Source organism: Papio anubis, chromosome 20 (assembly GCF_008728515.1).
Source record: "Papio anubis isolate 15944 chromosome 20, Panubis1.0, whole genome shotgun sequence".
NCBI classification, from domain to species: Eukaryota; Metazoa; Chordata; class Mammalia; order Primates; family Cercopithecidae; genus Papio; species Papio anubis.
Window position 1 is genome coordinate 37246445 of NC_044995.1, and position 18773 is coordinate 37265217.

General features: G+C 43.7%; 1 protein-coding gene across 1 annotated transcript in view; it reads left to right on the forward strand.

Moving 5' to 3' along the window:
• The window catches only part of ADGRE2 (adhesion G protein-coupled receptor E2), a 31043-nt gene extending 24146 nt beyond the window's left edge, over positions 1–6897 (forward strand). Inside the window, exons 17-20 of the mRNA XM_031659051.1 lie at positions 2964–3030; positions 3617–3708; positions 6221–6389; positions 6475–6897. Coding sequence (XP_031514911.1) covers positions 2964–3030; positions 3617–3708; positions 6221–6389; positions 6475–6633 — 487 coding nt within the window. The 3' untranslated portion in view covers positions 6634–6897. The remainder of the gene's footprint in view (positions 1–2963; positions 3031–3616; positions 3709–6220; positions 6390–6474) is intronic.
• The last annotated feature ends 11876 nt before the right edge of the window (positions 6898–18773 follow it).

The window sequence follows — 18773 nt, forward strand, 5'->3', positions numbered from 1 at the left end:
CTGAGGATTTTTCATAGATACCCATTTTCAGGTTAAAGAAATTCTTTTCTATTCCTAGTGTGTTGGGTATTTTGGTGATGAAACTGTGTTTGATTTTGTCAAATGCATTTCAGAAGCATATAATTTTTACTTATATGGGATAAAAATTATATGATCACATTATAATTATATACTTAGATTATTTTATATGTAATTTATATATAAATACATATCTATGTAATTTATATATTATATAAGTATATAATCAAATATGATAATTATATTATATAATTATAAATTATATTATCACATTAAATTATATAATCATATATTATATCATTATAATTATATAATCATATATAACTATATGATTACTTAATTACTTAATCTTTTGTTCTATTAATACACATAATAGAATAAAGGATTAAAATTATATGATCACGGCCAGGCGCAGTGGCACACGCCTGTAATCCCAACACTTTGGGAAGCCGAGGCGGGCAGATCACAAGGTCAGGAGATCGAGACAACCGTGAAACCCCATCTCCACTAAAAATACAAAAAATAGCTGGGCCTGGCGGCAGGCGCCTGTAGTCCCAGCTACTCAGGAGGCTGAGGCAGGAGAATGGCGTGAACCCGGGAGGCGGAGCTTGCAGTGAGCCGAGATCGCACCACTGCACTCCAGCCTGGGGGACAGAGCAAGACTCCGTCTCAAAAAAAAAAAAAAAAAAAAAATCACATTATAATTATACAGTTATATATGGTTATTTACCTTTGAGTCCTGGGGAATATTATATGGTTATATACAGTTAATTATATGGTTATATAATTAAACTGTGATCTTATAATGTGATCATATAATTATATGATTATATAATTATATAACTATAATGTGATCATATAATTTTAATCCTTTATTCTATTAATATGTGTATTACATTGATGGATGATTAGATATTAAACTAGCCTACATTCCTGGGATAATTACCACCTGGTCATGGTATATAATCCTTTTAATATGTTGCAGGACTTGGTCGGCTAGTATTTTTTGAGGATTTTTGCATTCATTTTCATAAAGGATTTTGGTCTGCAGTTTTGTTTTCTTGTGATGTCTATTTCTGGGTTTGGTGTCAGAGTAATACTGGCCTTGTAGAAGATTTGGGAAGTGCTTCCTCTTTTGCTGTTTTTGGTTTTGTGAATTATTAACACCAATCCTCCGAAAGTTAACCATAGAGCTACCATATGACCCAGGTATATACCCAAAACAAATGAAAACAGATGTCCACACAAAAACTTGTAAATGATGCAATCATAAAAAATAACAACGTCAGCCGGTTGCGGTGGCTTACGCCTGTAAAACCAGCACTTTGGGAGGCCGAGGCAAGCGGATCACGAGTTCAAGAGATTGAGACCATCCTGGCCAACATGGTGAAACCCTGTCTCTACTAAAAATACAAAAGTTAGCCGGGCAAGGTGGTGGGTGCCTGTAATCCTAGCTACTTGGGAGGCTGAGGCAGGAGAATTGCTGGAACCTGGGAGGCGGAGGTTGCAGTGAGCCAAGATGGCACCATTGCACTCCAGCCTGGCGATAGAGTGAGTCTCCATCTCAAAAAAAATAAAATAAAATAACGAGATCATGTCCTTTGCAGCAATATGGATGGAGCTGGAGGCCATTATCCTAAGTGAATTCAGAAACAGAAAATCAAATACCACATGTTCTCACTTATAAGTAGGAGCTAAACACTGGGTACCCATGGACACAAGGGAACTTCAGACACCAAAGCCTACTTGAGGGTAGAAAGTGGGAGGAGGGTGAGGATAAATAGACGACCTATAGAGTACTGTGCTGATGACCCGGGTGACAAAATAATCTGTACGCCAAACCGCCGCAACGTGCAATTGACCTACATAACAAACCTACACAATGTACCTCTGAACCTAAACTAAACGTTTAGAAACATGTTGTACATGAATGCTCATAGAAGCATTATTTAAAGGAGTCAAAAATTGGAAACAATGCCTATCACTGATGAATGGATAAAAAAAGTAACATATCCACAGTGAAATATTATTCAGCCATAGAAAGGAATTTTAAGAGACCATTCAATCATTTTATATTTAGTTATTTATTTAGAAACACTCTGTCACCCAGGCTGGAGTGCGGTGGCATAATCTCGGCTCACTGCAACCTCTGCTCTCTGTTTCCTGGGTTCAAGCCTCCTGAGTAGCTGGGATTACAGGTGTGCGCCACCACACACAGCTCATTTTTTGTGTGTTTTTAGTAGAGACAGGATTTCACAACATTGGGCAGGCTGGTCTCAAACTCCTGACCTCAAATGATCCACCTGCCTCAGCCTCCCAAAGTGCTGGGATTGCAGGCATGAACCACTGCACCTGGACTCATTTTCTATTTTAAATAGAAATTTAAAATGCTGCCATGTAGGTCTTGCTCTGTTGCCCAGGCCGGAGTGCAGTGGTGCAATCACAGCTCACTGCAGTCTCAACCTCCTAGACTCAAGTGATCCTCCCCGCTCAGTTTCCCAAGTAACTGAGAATACAGGTGTGAACCACCACACCTGGACTTTTTTTTTTTTTTTTTTTTTTGTAGAAATGGGGTCTTGCTATGTTGCTCAGGCTGGTCTCAAACTCCTGGCCTCAAGCAATCCTCCCACCTTGGCCTCCCAAAGTCCTGGTGTAAGCCACTGTGCCTGGCACAACCTTCCATTTTTGTTTCATTGTTAGAATGTGTCTAATTGCGTGTATCCTCCCTGAGTTGAAATTTTGGGGATCTAAGACCGTGTTCTTAGATATCACCACTGTATCTTCAGAGCCAACCACAGACCCTATCGCTAAAGAAACACTCAATACTGTTGATGTAGGAAGGAAGGGAGGAAGTGGTGAGGAGGGAAGGAATAGATTTACATAACTGTTCCATATCTCCAAAAACTGATGCTTTTTTTTTTTTTTAATCTCTCTCTCTTGTTCAGCTGCTGGCTCCAACCAGAAAAGGGATTTATATGGGGCTTCCTTGGACCTGTCTGTGCCATCTTCTCTGTAAGTGACATCATCTAAGCATCCTCGCTGCCCCGCTGAGGGTCATTAGAAAAGCAAGATAATAAAGATGGTGACAAGAGCAGGAATGCCCCTTGGGTTGTCATGGGTTGGGTTAGGTTTCCTAAGACCACTCTTGAATCTTCAAACTCTAACACTGTTACTCAATATTTAAGAAAAAGACTTACGTGTATAATTCATATTAGACAGGCTAAGATGAAGAGATAATGGGCTTCAGGCCTGATGTGGTGGCTCACGCCTGTAATCTCAACACTTTGGGAGACCAAGGCGGGCAGATCACTTGAGGTCAGGAGTTCAAGACCAGCCTAGCCAACATGGTGAAACCCTGTCTCTACTAAAAATAAAAAATTAGCCAGGCATGGTGGTGGGTGCCTGTACTTGGGAGGCCAAGGCAGGAGAATCGCTCGAACCCGGGAGGCAGAGGTTGCAGTGAGCTGAGATTGCACCGCCATACTCCAGCCTGGGCAACAGAGCAAGACCCTGTCTGACCAAAAAAAAAAAAAAAGAAGAGAGAGAGAGATAATGGGTTTCAAATTCTATTCAACAAATCTTCTGTGGTTTCCTGAAGGTGAATTTAGCTCTCCTTCTGGTGACTCTCTGGATTTTGAAAAACAGACTCTCCTCCCTCAATAATGAAGTGTCCACCCTCCAGAACACAAGGTAAGATGGAGAAGGGGGTGACAACAACACAGACATGTATGGTTCCCAAGAGCCAAGCCATGTGCCTCAACAGCCACTGAGGTCCCATCTCAGGGTCTTTTGAAGGCACCCAGAGTAAACAGATGCAGCCATCCTTCTATGGCAGCCGTCTCAGATTCAGTGGTATCCTGTTGACACCCCGAGCAAAATGTTTTGTCCATGTCTAATCTCAGTTAGTGAATCCCAGAGCAACCGGAAAAATCTTCATTGACTGGTAAATGGTATACATACAAAATAAGATACAATTCGACCACAAAACAGAATGAAACCATGTCATTTGCAGCAACATGGATGAAACTGGAGGTCATTCTGTTAAGTGAAATAAGCCAGGCACAAAAAGACAAATAGCATACGCTGTCACTTACATAGAGAGGCGCTAAAGAAGCTGATCTCATGGAGGCAGAAAGTAGAATGATAAGTTAGCTGGGCGTGGTGGGGGGCGCCTGTAATCCCAGCTGCTCAGGAGGCTGAGGCAGGAGAATCGCTTGAATCCAGGAGGCGGAGGTTGCAGTGAGCCGAGATCGCACCACTGCACTCCAGCCTGGGCGACAGAGCGAGACTCTGCCTCAAAAAATAAAAAGAAAAAGAAAGTAGAATGATAGATTCCAGAGGCTGGACAAGGTGTGTGAGTAGGCAAGGTGATGAAGAGGGGTTGGTTAATGGGTACAACATAGAGTCAGATAGAAGGAGTAAGTTATAATGTTGGATGGCAGAGTAGGGTGACTCTAGTTCACAATATATTGTATATTTCAAAATAGGTAGAGGGGAAAATTTAAAGTGTTCCCAACACATACAAATGATAGACACTCAAAGTGACAGATATCCTGAATACCCTGACTTAATCATGACACACTCTATACATGTTAGCAAAACATCATGTATGTCCCCATAAAGATGTACAAACATTATGAATCAATAAACTAAAAGGTTAAAAACTTCTTTGGACTTTTGTAAGCAGTCCTGTAACAAAAGTGCAAAGAAGTTAGCACTTTTAAAATACAAAGAAGGCCGGGCACGGTGGCTCATGCCTGTAATCCCAGCACTTTGGGGAGCCAAGGGTTGGAGGGGACAGATCACAAGGTAGGGAGTTCGAGACTAGCTTGGCCAAAGAGACCAGCCTGACCAACATGGTGAAACCCCGTCTCTACTAAAAATACAAAAATTAGGGGGTTGTGGTGGCCTGCGCCTGTAATCCCAGCTACTTGGGAGGCTGAGGCAGGAGAATTGCTTGAACCTGAGAGGCAGAGGTTGCAGTGAGCCGAGACTGCACCATTGCACTCTAGCCTGGGTGACAGAGCGAGACTCCAACTCAAAAAAAAAACAGTGCAAAGAATGTGTACGTTTTCATGTCTGTTCCCACAGCCCAGCCTGCACCTTCATACCGTATCCTCAGTTCAGGCTCCTCATCACTCCTCATGCAATCCTCCCTCTGGGAAAATCCTAATCAACATTAAATCCTCTACGGGGGCCGGGCATGGTGGCTCAAGCCTGTAATCCTAACACTTTGGGAGGCCGAGGTAGGCGGATCACTTGAGGTCACGAGTTCAAGACCAGCCTGGCCAACATGGTGAAACCTTGTCTCTACTAAAAATACAAAAATTAGCCAGGCGTGGTGGTGGGCGTCTATAATTCCAGCTACTCAGGGGGCTGAGGTGGGAGAATCACTTGCACCCGGGAGGCGGAGGTCGCAGTGAGCCGAGATCGCGCCACTGCACTCCAGCCTGTGTGACAGAGCGAGATTCCGTCTCAAAATAAATAAATAAATAAATAAATAAATAAATAAATAAATATAAAAAAATTCCTCTGTAGGGCTTGAGCAGTTTGTTGTTCCAGGCACCCTTGTGCAAAATTAATGAGCTTTCTTCTAGGTTCCTGTCATTATCATTTCCAAATTTCATATGTCATGCTTTGGTTGTATTGGTGATTTGAAGAGACTGTGTAGTTCATGAACAGAGAAATCTCTTTGCATGTTCAAAACTAACCTTTTTTTTTTTCTTTTTTTTTTTTTTTTTGAGATGGAGTCTTGCTCTGTCACTCCCAGGCTGGAGTGCAGTGGCGCTATCTCGACTCACTGCAACCTCCGCCTCCCGGGTTCAAGCGATTCTACTGCCTCAGCCTCCTGAGTAGCTGGGATTACAGGCGCCCTCCACCACGCCTGGCTAATTTTTGTATTATTTTTAGCAAAGACCGGGTTTCACCATGTTGGTTGGGCTGGTCTCAAACTCCTGACCTCAGGTGATCCGCCTGCCTCGGCCTCCCAAAGTGCTGGGATTACAGATGTTGAGCCACCGCGCCCGGCCCCAGGTGGCATTTCTATTGTGGGCTATCATTGACAGTAAAGATCTAAGCTGATCACAGCCCAGTCTGAGAAATCATCTACAGGGGAGGGCAGAGGACTCCATGGGCACAGATGAAATAGCCTTGATTCTGTTTCTCTGGGTGCATCACCAGCCTCCTTTCTTATTCAATGCAGGATGCTGGCATTTAAAGCGACAATTCAGCTGTTCATCCTGGGCTGCACGTGGTGTCTGGGCGTCTTGCAGGTGGGTCCGGCTGCTCGGGTCATGGCCTACCTCTTCACCATCATCAACAGCCTGCAGGGCGTCTTCATCTTCCTGGTGTACTGCCTCCTCAGCCAGCAGGTACCGCTGCCCAGCTCCCACCCAGTGCTCTTCCTGTCCTCACTGCTTTCCATGAGCTGACCCAGGGCACGCTTTGCCTCTGCAGGTCCGGGAGCAATACAGGAAATGGTCCAAAGGGTTCAGGAAATTGAGAACTGAGTCTGAGATGCACACACTCTCCAGCAGTGCGAAGGCTGACACCCCCAAACCCAGCACGGTAAGATCACGCATTGCTCCAGAGCATTTCACTGACCGACCCACCTGAGGAGCATGTGCCTATCACACAAGGAAACCTGGGAATACAGCAGGCGATGCCCTAGACAGGCTCACATCTGAGTATGCCTTGACTCATTAACCATTAGCAATGATCTCAGTTTACATTTTTTTTTTTTTTTTTAAATCAGCCAGGCCTGTTGGGATTACAGTCATAGCCTGTCATCCCAGCATTTGGGAGGCCTAGGCAAGAGGATCACTTGAGGCCAGGAGTTCAAGACAAGCCTGGGCAACATAGCAAGATCCCATCTCTACAAAAAATAAAAATAAAAATTAGCCAGACATGGTGGCATGCACCTGTAATCCCAGCTACTCCTCAGGAGGCTGAGGTGGGACAATCATTTGAGCCCAGTAGGTTGAGGCTGCAGTGAGCCATGATCACGCCACTGCACTCCAGCCCAGGCAACAGAGTGAGACCCTATCCCAAAACTTAAAAAAAAAAAAAAATCCTTGGCTCTTACTCCTTAGGGAGCTGTGCTTATCTTGACTCTCACACACAAACACTCCTATTGGACACCTACTGTGTGCCATACATGGTTAACTAAATGAGCAGGAATTGATCTGAAGCAGTGATGCACATTCTACTCAGAAGCATTTACCCTATCCCTTTTCTCTACATATTAGTCTATCTCACAGTCACTTGGCACCACCACCCCATAAAGGCAGGCATGGGAGGAAACGCTGTACATATTTATGAATTAAACAGAAATAGGTGTTAACTGGGATTTAGGCTCTCTTAACAAGTCTGCCTCTACCAACTACCACTTAGTAGTGGGTAGTGGGCAGTGCCTCTACTCAGCACCCTCTACCCCCTGCAAAACTCAGAAAGAAAAGCAGTAATGGGGCCAGCGATGGTGGCTCATGCCTGTAATCCCAGCACTTTAGGAGGCTGAGGCAGGACAGCTGCTTGAGGACAGGAGTTCCAGACCAGCCTGAGCAACCCAGTGAGACCTCATCCCTATAAAGCATTTAAAAATTAGCTGAGGGTGGTGGTGTGCACCTGTAGTCCTGCTCCTCAGGAAGCTGAGGTGAGAGGATCACTTGAGCCCAGGAGTTTGAGGCTGCACTGAGCTATGATTATGCCACTGCACTTCGGCCTGGATGACAAAGCAAGACCTCTTCTCTAAAAAACAATACTAATAATAGAAGTAAATACATGAAGTTTTAAAAACACACGGGGCAACCTGGTAATCAGCGGGTGATGCCCTAAGAGGGTTCACATTTGAGGCAACTCATGACTGTTGTAATGGCAAAATATATGGTTTTAAGCGCTTTTCATAAATCAGCCAGGAACAGTGGCTCAAGCCTGTAATGCACCAGCACTTTGGAGGCTGGGAGGCAGATCCATGAGGTCAGGAGGTCAGGGCCATTCCCTGGCTAACTTGTCAGAAACTCCCATCTCTACTAAAAATACAAAAATTAGTGCGTGGGCACCTATGATCTCAGGCTACTAGGAGGCTGAGGCAGGAGAATGGGGAGAAGCGAGGCCAGTGAGCCAAGATCACCCTGCACTCAGCCTGGGGCGACAGAGAGGCTCCATCTCAAAAAAAAAAAAAAAAAAGCTGGAATTGTACACGGTCTCTTCCAGCCAGTGAGATTTAGGCCTCTTGAGTCTTCCTTCCCATTTAAAGAGCCCATTCAGGGCCGAGCATGGTGGCTCATGCCTATAATCTCAGCACTTCAGGGGGCCAAGGTGAGCCAAAATCCCACTTGAGGTCAGGAGGTGGGAACAAGCACAGCCAGCATGTAAAACTCCATCTCTACTAAAATACATGAGTAGCCAGGGTGAGTAGTGCACCTGTAATCCCAGCTACTCAGGAGGCTGAGGCAGAAGAATTGCTTGAACCAGGGAAGCAGAGGTTGCGGTGAGCCAAGATTGCCCCATGCCACTGTACTCTAGCCTGGGCAACAGAGCAATACTCTGTCAAAAAAAAAAAAGAGAGAGAGAGAGAGAGAGAGCCTATTCAGCCTGGGCAACATAGCAAGACCCCATCTCTACAAAAATGTTTTAAAAATTCACTGGGTATGGTGGCAGATGCTTGTAGTCCCAGCTACTTGGGAGGCAGAGGCGAGAGGATGGCTTGAGCCCAGGAGATGGAGACCAACCTGGGCAGCATGGCAAAATCCCATCTCTACACAAAATATAAAAACTAGCTGGGCATGGTGGTCCATGCCTATAATCCCAGCTGCTTGGGAGGCTAAGGCAGGAGGATCACTTGAGCTCAGGAGTTCAAGGCCACAGTGAGCTATGATTGTGCCACTGCACTCCAGCCTGGGTGACAGAGCAAGATCCCTTGTCTAAAGTAAATAAATAAATAATAATAATTTTTTTTAAGTTTTGAAAAGAAGCCCACCATACTGCCAGGCACTCTTTCTGCATTTGCATTTCTCTCATTACCTTTTTCTTTTCTTTTCTTTTCTTCTCTCTTTTTTTTTTGAGACGAAGTTTTGCTCTTGTTACCCAGGCTGGAGTGCAGTGGCGTTATCTTGGCTCACCGCAACCTCCGCCTCCCGGGTTCAAGCGATTCTCCTGCCTCCACCTCCCGAGTAGCTGAGATTACAGGCATGCGCCACCAAGCCTGGCTAATTTTGTATTTTTAGTAGAGATGTTGGTCAGGTTGGTCTCAAATTCCCGACCTCAAATGATCTGCCCACCTTGGCCTCCCAAAGTGCTGGGATTACAGGCGTGAGCCACTGCGCCTGGCCTCATTACCTTTTTCATCCAACCTGCACAATCCCTGTTTCCAACACAGGATCTTCTATTTCCTCTTCTGTTCTCACTAAATGCCCTCACCACCTATGTCTCTCTCTCTCTTTCTCACACACACACACACACACACAAATCCAAGTCATCATGTGACACATTGTAAACTCCACGCTCTCAATCATACAACCAAACGTGAACATCCGCCTTCCACATTCCCATATTTTGACTGAATTTCTTTTGTCCTCTCCAAAGGTAAGACTTTCACCCACACTATAGATTCCATCATCAAGCCATGTCAGTCATCCCTCTTTTCTGCTTCTGTCATTAAATCTCCATCCTGTCTTTTTTTTTTTTTTTTTTTTTTTAGACAGAGTCTCACTCGCTCTGTCACCCAGGCTGGAGTACAGTGGCACCATCTGGGCTCACTGCAAACTCTGTCTCCTGGGTTCAAGCGATTCTCTTGCCTCAGCCTCCCAAGTCGCTGGGATTACAGGTGCCCGCCACCATGCCCGGCTAATTTTTGTATTTTTAGTAGAGACAGGGTTTCACCATGTTGGCCAGGCTGGTCGTGGACTCCTGGCCTCAAGCCATCTGCCCGCCTTGGCCTCCCAAAGTGTTGGGATTACAGACGTAAGCCACTGCGTCCCGCCCATCCCTATCTTTGACTCTGCTACATCCTTCATACTTATAAAGACCTCAGTGATTACGTTGGGTTCACCAAGACAATCCAGGGCAATTTTCCTGTCTCAAGATCCTTTTCATAACCATATCTGCAAAGTCTCCTTCTCCATGTCAAGTAGCAATTACAGGTTCTGGGGATTAGGGATGTGAACCTCTTTGGGGGGTCATTATTCTGTCTATCATACCCATATAGTTTGGGTTTACCTATTGCAGAATCATCAAAATCTGCCTCATATTGTAGATATTTGCATAAATATTTATCACCCTCCCACCCCACACAGCCACTGGAAATAATATACACATTGAAGGAAGGAAACGTGTCCTTTTGTGTAGGGAATTAGAGTTAGGCCATCAGATAGCCAAAAAAAGGCTTCTGAAATGTAGGTGTGTGATCAGATATTCCTGCCAACTACAGACAAAGGACCAAGAAAACCCGTTGCGTTACTTAATGTCATTTTATCTTCTACTGTTTCCTAAAACTTGGTATCTCTGGTGTTTGAAAATGTATGTGTCTTGGCCGGGCATGCTGGCTCACACCTGTAATCCCAACACTTTGGGAGGCCAAGGCGGGCAGATCACTTGAGGTCAGGAGTTTGAGACCAGCCTGGCCAACATGGCAAGACCGCACATCTACTAAAAATACAAAAACTCGTCAGGCATGGTGATGGGTGCCTGTAATTCCAGCTACTTGGGAGGCTGAGGCACAAGAATTGCTTGAACGCAGGAGGCAGAGGTTGCAGTAAAGCCGAGATTGAGCCACTGCACTCCAGCCTGGGTGACAGAGTGAGACTCAGTCTCAAAATAAAAAAAAAGAAAAAGAAAAGAAAATGTGTATGTCTTGCTTTTATTCTGTAGTCCCTGCCACGGCTTTCTGCAGTCTTGTTTCATACAAACAGAATGTCTTGTGATCACTACTGAATAATTTCCTGAAGCACAATATTAATCTCTTGAGCACATATTAATTATCCATTAAATACTAACTATGTAAGCGAGTGAAGCTGCCCATCTGGAACCCTAGAAATTACACTAAGTTTCCTATGAACCTGGGAATAGCTAACTCATACTGGAGATGGAAAAGGTATGGAAAAAAAGGAATTCAGGCCTGGTGCATTGGCTCACGCTTGTAATCCCAGCACTTTGGGAGGCCAAGGCAGGAAGATCACTTTAGCTCAGGAGTTCCAGACCATCGTGGGAAAGTAACATGGCAAAATTCCATCTCTACAAAAAATACAAAAATTAGCCAGGCATGGTGGTGCGTGCCTGTAGTCCCAGCTACCAGGAGGCTGAAATTGAAGGATCGCTTGAGCCCAGGAGGTTGAGTCTCCAGTGAGCTACGATCCCACCACTGTGCTCCAGCCTGGGCAACAGAGCAAGACCCCTGTCTCAGAAAAAAAAAAAAAAAAAAAGGAACTCAGTCCTTCTTCCTTTAAATCTTATGTGATTAACAATAGATAACACTTCTAACATTTCATTAATTTCCCACCTGCCTTCTTTTATAACTCCACATTTAAAGCAACATTACACAAACACTGGACCTCAGAGGTCAAGACATACATTTGGAAACAGGTAGATCTTTTTAAATGTTTTTTAATTGATCCATAATAGACATACATAATTTCTAGGCACATGTGATAATTTGCTACACTCATATAAGCAAATCAGGGTAACTGGGATATCTATCACCTTAAATATTTATCTTTTCTTCATACCAATAACATTCAAATTATTCTCTTCCAGCTATTTTGAAATGTATGGTAGATTAATGTTAACTATAATCACCCTACTTCAGATACATCTTTTTTTTTTTTTTTTTTTTTTTTGAGAGGGAGTTTCACTCTGTCGCCCAGGCTTGAGTGCAGTGGTGCCATCTCGGCTCACTGCAACCCCGCCTCCCAGGTTCAAGCGATTCTCCTGCCTCAGCCTCCCGAGTAGCTGGGACTACAGGCGCCTGCCACCAAGCCCGGCTAATTTATTATTATTATTATTGTATTTTAGTAGAGACAGGGTTTCACCATGTTGGCCAGACTGGTCTCGAATTCCTGACCTCAAGTGATCTGCCCACCTCGGCCTCCCAAAGTGCTGGGATCACAGGTGTGAACCACTGCACCTGGTGGAACATTGGCTGCTACAGGCGTGAGTCACTGCGCCTCGCCCAGATAGATATTTTACCGCAGCATGTTTACTTCCTCTTAACTTTGGTAACTTGGGGTTTAGGAGGCATACAAAGATGGGGCCTCTAAGAACGGGATGGAGCAAAATGAAAGCTGATATGGCCTCTTGATGTTGCCCTGACAAATATATATGGTAAGAAAACCTTATGATTAACGACTTCTTGGCCAGGCGTGGTGGCTCATGCCTAGAATTCCAGCATTTTGGGGAGGTTGAGATGGGAGGATCACTTGAGCCCAGAAGTTCAACACCAACCTGGGCAATACAGTGAGTCCCCATCTCTACAAAAAATTAAAATTAAAAAATGAGCCGGGCATGGTGGCACATGCCTGTAGTTGCAGCTACTCAGGAGGCTGAGGCAGGAGGATCACTTGAACCTGGGAGGTGGAGGTTGCAGTGAGCAGAGATGGTGCCACTGCACTCCAGCCTGGGTGACAGAGCAAGGCCCTGTCTCTAAAAAGAAAAAAAAAAAAAAGACTCCTTAAATTTCTTTTTTTAAATAAATTTTATTGCATATATTTGAGGTTTAACCCATGAAGTTATGGTATACATATAGATAATAAAATGGTTATCTACATGTGAAGCAAATTAACATATCTATCATCTCACATAGTTACTTATTTTTGTGGCACAAGCAGCTATAATCTACTTATTTAACTAATTTCTTATTTTCTTTTTAAAATGGAAATTATAGGTTTTCTTTCTATAGTCTTATAGATATTTCTAAAAATATATATTTCAGGCTGGGCTGAAATATATTACAGTGGCTCACACCTGTAATCCCAGCACTTTGGGAGGCTGAGGCAGGCGGATCACCTGAGGTCAGGAGTTCGAGACCAGCCTAGCCAGCAAGGTGAAACCCTGTCTCTACTAAAAATACAAAATTAGCCGGGCGTGGTGGCACATGCCTGTAATCCCGGGTACTTGGGTGGCTGAGGCAGGAGAATCACTTGAACCCAGGAAGTGGAGGTTGCAGTGAGTCGAGGCCACGCTATTGCATTCCAGCCCAGGCGACAAGAGTGAAACTGTCTCAACAACAAAATATATACATACATACATACATATATATATATATATATATTTCAGGTTAACTAGAAAAATCTTCTGAATAAGATCTTCCCTCTTTGCCCGTGGAAAATCTAAACAATATTTCAGCCATCTAGAGAGGAAAGAAAAGACTTTGTTCTGTGTGTTTCAAGAAATTCACCGTGTCAGCAATATGAAGGATGTCATGGAAGGCGTGCTTGGCATTCAATTCCTGCAGAAACCGGAATTCTTCCATGCCCTACAATGTGCCCAGCAAACTCTCAGCATACAGATGGCCAACTGTGGCCCATATCTTGGTCACTGTGAAGCACAATATTTATGAAGGTGTAGAAGGTTCTCCCACAGCCTCTCCTTCCTACAAAGACTCCTCCAGATCTTAAAATGAAGCAGGAAAACGAGCCTAAGAGGACTTTCATAGCAACAACATTCGAAAGGGCTAGTATGTTCACACCACAATCTGGATTTCTTAATTTTTTTCGTTGTTGTTCTCTAGTTCTATGGGTTTGATTATTTAGTCATGTGAAAAATATTGATTATTCACACATAGATCAAGAGAGACACGGCTTCTGCCTTCATGGAGCTTTTAGGGGAAAATGAACTGGCTCTTGCAGCTAGAGTTGACTCAGAAGCTGAAATTCCCAGAAATCAAGTTTCTACTGCTAGGCAATTGAAGTATAAACTGTTTTATAAACACCGTCTTCTTTCATCTTCACACCAACATGCAGAAAAATTTCTAAAGTTTCTCAGATCAGGAATGTGCAACAAATTCCATTTCTAAGGAGTGATCTGCAAAACTCCTAAATGTGCCAAGCAAATGCCCTTTCCCCTGTCTGTTATCTGCTTTCCTTGAATAGAGATTCTACATGACCATAAAACTTCGAAGATGGGTATGGCACAGTTCATGCCCTGTAATCCTAGCACTTTGGAAGGGTGAGGGAGGAGGATGGCTCAAGCCCAGGAGTTTGAGATCAGCGTGGGCAACAGAGTGAGACCCATCTCTACCCAAAAAAAAAAATTAAAAATTAGCCAAGCATGGTGGCGATATAGGAGTTAAGGAGAAGTCATTTAGGTAAATAGCAAGGGTAGGAAGTCCTCAGTAAGATTTTCTGTTTAATGAAAAGCAGTCCCCAAATCATTTTCTTTTCTAACAAAGAGCAGCCTGTAAAATCGAGTTGCAGACATAGATAAGCAAGCCGGAAGCTTGCACGGGTGGATGCCGGCGGCTGTGCCAATAGGAAAAAGCTACCTAGACTAGGCATGTCCAAAATGGCGGCTCCAAGTTCCCTTCTCTTTGCCAGCCATGTGTACAGTAAAAAGCAGACAACATAGCATCAGCCAAGTGGAAAGCTCATTTGCATAATAAGATTAGGGTGGGGTGACCAGCTTACATGGGGTAGGCCCTAGGTAAATCAGACACTGCCTTCTCAAGCCTGTCTACAAAATCCGGTGCACTATGACAAGGGTCAGAATTCCCATTCATTTGCCCCTCTCCCACACAAGAGAGAGAACTGTTCTCCTTTCTCTTCGTTTTGCCTATTAAACCTCTGCTCCTGGCCAGGCACAGTGGCTCATGCCTGTAATCTCAGCACTTTGGGACGCTGAGGTGGGTGGATCACCTGAGGTCAGGAGTTCAAGACCAGCTTGGTCAACATAGTGAAACCTTGTCTCTACTAAAAATACAAAAATTAGCCAGGTGTGGTGGCACACACCTGTAATCCCAGCTACTCAGGAGGCTGAGGCAGGAGAATTACTTGAACCCAGGAGGCAGAGGTTGCAGTGAACCGAGATCATGCCACTACACTCCAGCCTGGGCAACAGGGCAAGACTCTGTCTAAAAGAGAAAAAAAAAAAAAAAACCCTCCACTCCTAAACTCATTCCTTGTGTGTGCCCATGTCCTTAATTTTCTTGACATGAGACAACAAACCTTGGGTATTACCCCAGACAATGACGCCACTTCAGTGGCACACGTGGGCACAGCCAGATGTGGTCCCAGTCATGGGAGGATGAGGTGGGAGGGTCGCTTGAACCCAGGAGTTCGCGGTTACAGAGAGCTATGATCACACCACCACACTCAAGCCTGGGTAACAAAGTGAGACCCTGTCCCCAAAAAATTAAAATTTAGAAAAAGTTTTGAAGTTGCACAGATATAGGTTGATGAACTGAAAGTCTAAAAATAAATAGTAAAGTCATTAACATAATAAATGGAAATATATGTAATTCCAGGAACTATAACCTCCAGCTACAGAAACGCTTCTTAATCAAGAACCAAAAAGCAAAAACAGTAAAATAAAAATCTGAAATGTTTTACTTCAACAAATCTTAAAGCTTCTAAATAACAACATCATAAACAAAGTTTGATGTCAAATAATTAAAATATTTACATTACATTACAAAAGATTAATGTTAAGATTATAAAATAGGCCAGGTGTGGTGGCTCATGCCTGCAATCCCAGCACTTTGGGAGGCCAAGGCAGGCGGATCACTTGAGTCCAGTAGGTCAAGACCAACCTGGGCAACATAGTGAAATCTTATCTGTACAGACAAAATACAAAAAATTAGCAGGGTGCAGTAGTATGTACCTGTAGTCTCAGCTACTTGGGATGCTGAGGCAGGAGAATCACTTGAACCTGGGAGGTGGAGGCTACAGTGAGCCGAGATCTCATCACTGCACTCCAGCCTGGGTGACAGAGTAGGACTCTGTCTCAGAAAAAAAGAGCAAAAAATTAACTTAGAAAGAACTCTTTCAAACCATTTATTTAAAAAAGTAAACAAGAAACTAGAAAAAAAAAATATACAAATGTATGAATAAAGAAACCATATGGGCCAGGCACAATGACTTGTGCCTGTAATCTCAACACTCTGAGAGGCTAAGTTGGCCAGATCGTTTGAGGCCAGAAGTTTGAGACAAGCTTGGGCAACATAGCAAGACCTTGTCTCTACCAAAAAAAAAAAAAAAAAAAAAAAAAGTGGGCTGTGGTGGCATGCACCCATAGTCCCAGCTAGTCAGGGGGCTGAGGCAGAAGGATCACTTGAGTGCAGGAGTTCAAGGCTGCGGTGAGCTATGATCGCACCACTGCACTCCAGCTTGGGTGACAGAGGAAGACCTTATCTCTTTAAAAAATAACTACAATAAATAAATTATAGGAAAGGAAAGACAAATGGCTAATAACTACATAGGATGTTTATCCTCACTAGTAATCAGGGAAAGTATAATAATAATACAAGAACAAAATTCTATCAAATTATCAAAAACCGAACAGTTGGACAATATTCAGGGCTGGTTTGGTTGTAGGAAATGGGCATCCCTATATAGTGTTAGGATATTAACACAGCCACTTACCACAACAATTTGAAAGTGCAGTTGATTGTCTTTATTTGCAGTAATTATAACTCTATAAAGTCACTGTGAACACTGAATTAGCAAATACCTAACCATTGCTCCTAGGGGAAATATGTATGTATATATAAAATCTCACATAGATTATAATGTTAAGTTCCAAAAGCAACTCAAACTGGTAGATTCTAATTTTTTTTGAGGCAGGGTCTTGCTTTGTCACCCATGCTGGAGTACAGTGGTACAAACACTGCTCACTGCAGCCTCGACCTCCCAAGGCCCAAGCAATCCTCCTGCCTCAGCCCCCCAAGTAGCTGAAACTACAGGTGCATGCCACACACCTAGCTAATTTTTGTATTTTTTGTAGAGACATGGGTCTCACTATGCTGCCCAGGCTCAGGTCCCAATCTCCTGAGCTCAGGCGATCCACAGGCCTCAGCCCCACTAAGTGCTGGGATTACAGGCATGAGCCACTGCACCTGGCCTCTATTTGTTTTACAAAAGAGAAATTGAGATCCTGAGTGTTAAGTGACTTGACTGAGGCCATCCCACTAACATGAGCCCAGGTTAGGATTCAAACCCCATCCAACTGGTCCCAGAGCTAGAGCTTCTTGCACTGCCCTACACTACCTACCATCTCCATTCTCTGGGCACCTTTGTATAAGAACCAAAACAGTACAGAGCATTGCTTTGTCAACTCAGCTGGGAACATTTCCCAGTGCAACTCACATTTTTCACTGCTCTGTGCCTGTCTGTATAAACTCAATGAGTATTGATTTAGGGGCTTTGGAGAACTTTGAATGCTACCCCCCAAGTAACCATTGTTGGCAACCTGGTATCTCTACTTTTAGCCATTTCTCCTTCTCTATAGATAGTGCAGAAGTGACCCACTTGGTACAAGCATCCTTGCCAAGCCTCCACTGGGTCAGTGTAAGAATTAAAGAAAGAGGAAAGAAACACGAAAGGTGGCTTGATGGTTAAGACAGATTTATTTTAGAGAAAACACACCTGAGAGGAGCTGTTGGCCGAGTTAGGTTAGAGTCACACTTTTTTACAGACTAAGAGTTTTTAAGGATTTAGGGTGGGAGAGTTTATTAGAGGCTTGGACTGCTTCTGTGATTTTTTTTTGTTGTGATTATATGGGAGGGAGAGCAGTGTGCTTGTTTTTATACATTTTTCTGCAGCTGCAGGGATACCCCCCCAAGTCTGCTTTTAGCTTCCCTATTTTAGTGCACCTGGAGGGAAAGGAATGTGCTTATTAAGGCCCACTTTTTACTGGGGCCCATTGTGTGAAGGCGAAGTTTGGCAGTTACCCAAGAGACTTTTCCCCCACCTTCCTCTGTGCCCGAGCTGTTTTAACTGTGTTTTACTGTCTGCTTTTTTTGGCTGCTTATAGTTTCTAAAAAAGCAATTTCCTTAAATCCAGAAGTCTGAAAAGGAAGCTGAAACTTAAAGTGGCAGTGTTTGTCCAAAATAACGGGGCTCCTGCTCTGTCAGTCAGTACCCTCAAGTCACTCCTGATCCTCAACCTCCATGCCTAAGCCTGGTTCAAGAGACCATATAACATCTGCCTTTTATTACATGCAGAATGGGTGCATGGGATTCTGCATGCCCTTTGCATGATAGAGACTGCTGAGGTGAGATGGGGAATGTCAGAGTCAGCTGCTGCTTGAGGAAGCAGAACACACAGCTGGAGGCTTGGAACACGTGGGGCCCGATGAGTGCAGAGCCCATATCCCCATAGAGTCTACCTAGGGCAGGGGTCACCAAATGTTTTCTTAAAGAGCCTGTTAGTGTATATGTTAGGCTTTGTGGGACAGGTATTTACAGCAGCTCAACTCTACCACTGTGGTATGAAAACAGCTATAGACAATCATAAATGAATGATCATGGCTATGTTTTAATAAAACTTTATGGACACTGAACTTGAACTTCATGTATCAGTCATGTGACACAAAATATCATTCTTTTTTTATTTGTTTTCACCCATTTGAAAAATGTAAAAACTATTCTTAGCTGTACAGAAACAGATGGTGGGCCAGATTTTAGTTTCCAGACCATGATGTTCAGATTCACAGAAGCACTTCACTCTACACTAATTTATTCATCCATTCATCACATATTTGATGAGCACATATAGGCACACTTCAGAGATATTGCAACTTCTGTTCCAGATCGCCACAATAATGTGAA